The sequence below is a fragment of the Notechis scutatus genome, chromosome 3, assembly GCF_049901735.1.
Source record: "Notechis scutatus isolate UNSWTSFEM ecotype Mainland chromosome 3, rNotScu1.2, whole genome shotgun sequence".
Lineage (NCBI taxonomy): Eukaryota > Metazoa > Chordata > Lepidosauria > Squamata > Elapidae > Notechis > Notechis scutatus.
This window is the reverse complement of record NC_142011.1, coordinates 205,716,579-205,722,830: the sequence shown is the minus strand read 5'-3', so window position 1 is coordinate 205,722,830 and position 6,252 is coordinate 205,716,579. Positions and strand designations below refer to the sequence as shown.

The 6,252-nt window shown below is 43.1% G+C and overlaps 1 protein-coding gene across 1 annotated transcript; it reads left to right on the top strand.

The window, feature by feature from the left end:
* The first annotated feature begins 2,966 nt into the window (after window positions 1-2,966).
* Window positions 2,967-5,306, top strand: LOC113425017 (short neurotoxin 1). Its single transcript, XM_026686981.2, has 3 exons — window positions 2,967-3,052; window positions 4,354-4,455; window positions 5,006-5,306. Exons 1-3 carry the CDS (start codon window positions 2,998-3,000, stop codon window positions 5,092-5,094), a joined length of 246 nt encoding a protein of 81 aa, XP_026542766.1. The 5' UTR covers window positions 2,967-2,997; the 3' UTR covers window positions 5,095-5,306.
* Window positions 5,307-6,252: the final 946 nt, after the last annotated feature.

The following is a 6,252-nucleotide window of genomic DNA, read 5'->3' as shown; positions in this document are numbered from 1 at the left end:
CTTGCATTAACCAAACAGTCTCTGCTCTATGGCTTGCCTGCTTTCCGACTCGGTGCCCGTGGACCAACCGAGCACCCCTGATCTGCCTGCCTGGGTAAGTAAGCGAGCAAGTTGCTCTAATCCCTCCGTCTCTGGCCTTTAGCATGCCTGGGTTGCCTCACCACAGTAGATGCATCCCACGCAACACAGCAAATCTCCTTGGCTCACAGGCTGGGAGAATGCTCTTCCCATGGGCGGGAAGCCACATAGTTGTGCTGGCTAGGAGAGCAAATTCCCCTAGGATGTCTTTGCCTACCAGATTTCCAGCTCCTTCGCATTTCTCGCCATCATGTGCAGAGAAGCAAAAGTTTGTTGAGGGGGGGGGGGCTAAAAAAATCCACTCAATCAATTCCAACTTCTCGTGAAAGAGAAAGATCTCATAAAGTTTAATTTCATTTGCAGACTTTCTCTATTACATAGTTTAATAGATCTTAAAAGAGTAACTTCAATCCTTGACTCAAGGCAAAGTTTGCACACCTTAGACAGCAATCTTTGAAAGATACTGTTGTTCTCAAAATGAGGATGAGACGCAAAGAATTGCATGATGTATATCATATTTACATGAAGGTAACTATGATATAGTTGGAATAAACAGAAACTTGGTGGGATGGAACCCATGACTGGAATATACTGGTAGAAGGATACAAACTATTCAAAAAAAACAGACCCCATAGAAGAGGAGGTGGAGTTGCACTGTATGTAAAGGGCCACTATATTGCTACAGAAATGCATGAAGCCAAAGATGAAAACTTCCTAGAATGCATATGGGTCAATTTAAAAGAAAAAAAGAATGACATGGCCATAGGTGTATATTATAGGCCACGCAATCAAGCAGAAAAAATAGATTATCTTTTTGCCAGCCAACTAACAAACATATGCAGGAAACACACAACAATAGTAATGGGAGACTTCAATTATCCTGATATCAATTGGAAAACTAATTCTGCACCAAGTGAGAAATATTTTGATCCTTTGGGTTGACTGATTGAGTTACTAACCCTTTTTGCTAAGAACACTTGGTATATCTCCAAGTACAACGGGGCTTGAGAGAGATGTGCACCTGTCTTTGCTTAGAAATGAGAATCAGGACATCACAACAAAGAAGTTTTATTTAAAGGAAAGCAAAATGAGATGTTGTGTTATAGACAAATGCTGCAAATCCCAAGGAAGCAAATGAGCTAATAGCAATAACAATAGCACATAGACTTATATACCGCTTTATAGGGCTTTACAGCCCTCTCTAAGCGGTTACTGTATTATTTAAAATAATACAGGCCTGGAAGATTCTCCTTCTTCCCTGGTTCTCTAGGTTTCCTCACAGCATTAAGAAGTTGTTTTTCCCCTGGTGAAAGAATTTCTGAGACCCCCACTTCATTCTCCCACCCACCTCTTTGGTGTCTGACAAAAGACAATGACCCATTAGAAATGGTCAGTGTAGGGATCTCCAATGGGAAACTTGGGATTGCCCTGGAAATCAGTTTGATTACATTTTTTGAATGTTCTTGACCGACAACAGCAGCAACACAATGTGTTTGTGACATAAATCTTACTTCACATAGCTTATGCTCATATTGAGCCACTGTGTTCCTAGCGAATTTTACAGGTGGACTCTTGCACTGCTTGGGGTTAGGAAAAAAAAGTTACTCTGGCTTATCCATATTTCCAATATTCTTGATTGTGTAGATGAAGTTCTTGCTATTTCAGGCCACATTACAGTTGAATCTCATCTAAGAAGTTTGTAGAACCACAGGAGGAAATTCAGAAGGAATAGATTTGTGGGTGGTGACTGAATACAGTCCTGAGGAAATTCCTTACTTTTTTTTCTGAGTAAAGCCACTTGATTCCACCCACCCTGGAACAGAACCAGGATATTCCTTTGCATCTCTTTTCCATCCTGGTCTGGAAAATTCTCTTTTTCCTCTGGATCTCTGCATTTTCTCACAGCCCCAAATAATCTGTTATACTTTGAAAAAGGATTTTCTGGTGCCCCCGATTGACCATCTCACTTTCTCTTTCATGTTAGACAAAAACAATTTCCTGTTTAAGATTCTAACAATCAGCATACTCTTGACCTATTGTTGAAAATTAATCAGAACCAAGGAATTGAGCTACTGTAGGGCACAATAAAAGCCAGGTTTGATCTGTGGAGATCTTTTTTATCAACACCTATCAAGGACAAAGGGATTTTATGGATGGCAAGACTATTCTGTCCAGGACTCTCACAGGTTTGAGGAATTTCTGGTTTTAAAGTCATCAGTAAGATCTTTTCTTTGCAGGACTTGTTGACCTATGACTCAAGGCATCCCTTGGAATCATCTGTCTTGCTGTTCCTGCTGGTAGTTTTGTACCAGAAACCCTACTGTCGTGTTTGACCAACCCTCTATCTGTCTCCCTAGTTTATCCTGACGTTTGGATCTTGCGAATCCTTTAGCCCAGTGGCTAGTTTTAGAGAGAACCACTCATGCTCCGATTTGCTCAAAGGAGGCCATGTTTCTTGAAGGTAAGCAGATCCACAGTTGCAACCTGAGAAGTTGGAAGATTCAGAGAAGTTTCCAACTTCATTAACTGAAGTACAAATTAAAAATAGGAAGGCGCTGAACTCTGCAGAGAGATATTTTGTTTAATTTTGCGTTATGGAAGGATTGTATAATCTTGTATAAATACAGGAAAAGATGCCAATTGTCCAGGTGCCCAAGTTTTGTATGCAGAATAGAAGCATGTTCCTTGAAGTCGGGGAATGATTGGTTGGTGCTTCACCTGATCTGATCTGGCTTCCGTTTTGGTGTCGGGGGCAAAAAAGCCACACCCCCGGCCTTTCCCTTTCCCACTGAATCTCCCTGTTCTTCTCTCTAGACATCCTAGATATCCATTCCCACCCACCCCCATCTCAGAGGGGTATAAATAAGTGTCTGCTTCCATCCTGGGCTACACTTTGCAGGCTCCAGAGAAGATCGCAAGATGAAAACTCTGCTGCTGACCTTGGTGGTGGTGACAATCGTGTGCCTGGACTTAGGTAAGGCCAGCAAACTTTGATCTTGGGTGGCAATCAAACCCAGAACAAAGGCGCAGAGTGAGGGAGGGTATTTGAGGCAGTTGTGGTCCCTTCTTTTTGGTGGGACTTTCTCACAGTTCTGGTCTGCACTAGGAGGGTCCATGGGAACCTTTGGGGGAGAAGAGGAGGTCTCCGTTTGGAGAGCTGCCCATGAGACAGGGGCTCTTCCAGCCTGGCATTCTGGGTTAGACTGCCTCTGAAAGTAGAGGTTCCTTTGCGTAGTGAGTTCTGCCATGGGATCACTCCAGGGAATGAGGTGAAAAACGTTTCTGCTCCCCTCTCTCTGGCTTTGCCATCCTTCAGTATTTTGGATGGTACAGCCAAAGGGGACCAGAGATGCTTCCTTCAAGTCAAGCCTGGACGTTCCTCAACATCAACATGACATTCTATTCTGCTGCTGAGATTTCTGAGACTCCTCAAACTTTCATACAACCTTGGGGGTGTCTCCCATCCTAACATTAACCAATGCCAACCCTGCTTAGCTTCCACAGAGAGACCACCTACTTAGGTTTCAGTTTGCTTTTATTTCATGGCCTGTTTCACAAGAGGTTAGGGTTTTTTTTTTACCCTGGCTTTTATCCTAGCTATTGTGGCACAGTGGTTAAAATACAATATTTCATGCTAATTCTGCTTACTGCCAGCAGCCTGCAGTTTGGTAGTGTGATCCTCACCCACTTAAGGTTGACTCAGTTTTCCATCCTTCTGAGGTTGGTAAAATGAGGACCTAGATTTTGGGGGACTATAGGCTGACTCCATGAACTGCCTAGAGAGGGCTGCAAAGGATTGTGAAGCAGTATAAATGTCTAAGTGCTATAGCTCTGCAGTTTTGTAATGACCCAAAGGAGCGAAGAAACCTAGTACTCCTTTCTCCCATTTTCCCCACAGCAACAACCCTGTGAGGTAGGATGGGCAGAGAGTGGGTGAATACTCCAAAATCACTTAGATATCTTTTATGCTTAAAGTGGGACTGGAACTCACAGTCTTCTGTTGATTGGCCCAGAGTCACACACTGTTTTTCATGGCCAAAGTGGGACTAGAACTCACTGTCTCCTGGTGATTGGCCCATAGTCACCCAGGTGGTTTCCATGCCTAAGGTGGGACGGGAACTCAGGTTTCCTATTTCTAGACCGTTTGACCTTTCTAGGGAAATTTTCTCAGGTGACCTTGTATGAAAAGATCTATCATCTAATATGTAATAAAATTACAAGATCGGAAACATAAAAATCAAGGTAATACTTCTATATATTATATCTTTCATCCAGGATACACCATGACATGTTGCAACCAACAGTCATCGCAACCTAAAACCACTACAACTTGTGCAGAGAGCTCTTGCTATAAAAAGACTTGGAGAGATCACCGTGGTAAGCGCATTTCTTATCTTCACTCAGAGGTATTTTTCTTCTTGAACCCAGACTAGAGCTCCCAAATGCACCTGAGAGTTGATGGTAACGTAGGACCTGTCTGTGCCCTGCCGGGGTTCCCCTGAGGTCACGTCCTGGTGCTGGACAGTCTAAGCAACGCAAGGAAAGGGGGAGCTTGGACTGGGGTGCCCCCTCTTTCTCAGCAACAGCCCAGATGGGAGGGGGAAACCTTCTTTAGAGAAAGGGGGAGGGAAATGCTGGAGAGCTGCGGGTTTGTTCAGGAATTGAGGGAAATTGGAGGAAGCCATGAAACATCCAAGAAAGGTGCCATTGCCCCTGAGTCATGTCGAAACACGGAACTTTCCCAGAAATCTCTTCTTCATTCACTTACTCTTGAGTTTTGAGTAGAGGAGGAAGGAGGTCTGCCTTCCTCATGGGACGGGATGCATGAATGTGTTCAGTGTGGGTTTACCAGTTTGTTCAGCAACAGCCACAGGTCTGTTTTTTGGTATGTTTTAAATAATCATTCTGCTTTGTGCTTCCTTCACAGGAACTATAACTGAAAGGGGATGTGGTTGCCCTAACGTGAAGCCCGGCGTTCAAATTAATTGTTGCAAAACAGACGAATGCAACAATTAGCTCTACGAGTGGCTAAATTCCTTGAGTTTTGCTCTCGTCCATCAAGGACCATCCTTGAAAATTTATGCTTCTGGCCTTTATCACCACATGGTCCATCATCCCCCTCTCCCCTGCTGTCTTTGACACCTCATCATCTTTCCCTTTTCTCTTGTTCTGTAAGTTTCCTTCTGCTAGTTCTGTAGTTTGAGAATCAAATAAACCTCAGCATTCAATTCAAGTGTTTTGATTTTTTAATTCACCCCCCTCAAAACATCCCTTTCACGAAACCCACAGGTAGAGAGTCTTTCTCCAGGTTTCAGCAGGAAGTGATGCTGGGATGAGCAGGATTAGGTCCAATCCCTGTTGAATCATGGCTTGGATTGCCTCACGGGTAATAACCTTGGATTCAGACAGGGTGAAGAAAGAGGAGAAACCCACAACTGAGTCTTTCCTCAGTAAAACCTCAAACTTCAGAGCCTCCCTTTCTTCTCTCTGGGGAAAGCTGAGGGGAAGAGGAAGATGCCTTGAAAGAGAGGAGGGGGATTTGGGGGGAAGGATGGCAGGCCTCTTCTCCATCATACCCACCTCAAGGAAGAAACAGCTTGATTCAACAGTTGACTCTGCAGGCTCTTCTCAAGCTTTCTCAATCCTGGGTTTAATTTTTGGCAGTTATACCTGGACATCGAGGCATCACTGGCCTGATCTTTCCTCACATGACCGCCAAGTCATGCCCACCAACTAAGCCACACCCACAGAACCGGTTGTTTAAAAAAATTGAATCCCACCCCTGTGATATGGTCCTTCCACAAAAAACACATTGGACAAAATACACACTTGGTTAGAAGATTTGAAACCAGAGATACTTTTGGTGGGTATATTACCAGATTAGTATGGCAAAGGGAAAACATATTATACATGTACTAATGGGAGCAAGAATTGTATTTGCACAGGAATGGAAAAGTAAAGAGATCCCTACAGAGGAAAATGTTATTAAAAAATATTAGAATGTGCTGAGATGGACAGATTAACACTTAAAATAAAAGAGAAGGAAGAAACAGAATACTTTTAACATGGGCCTTCTTTTACCAATGGCTAACTAACAGGAACAGTGGTTACAAACCAAAAAGATTAAAAAAATAATAAAAAAATTCTGATTGATAACTTTTCAAAATGGATAAA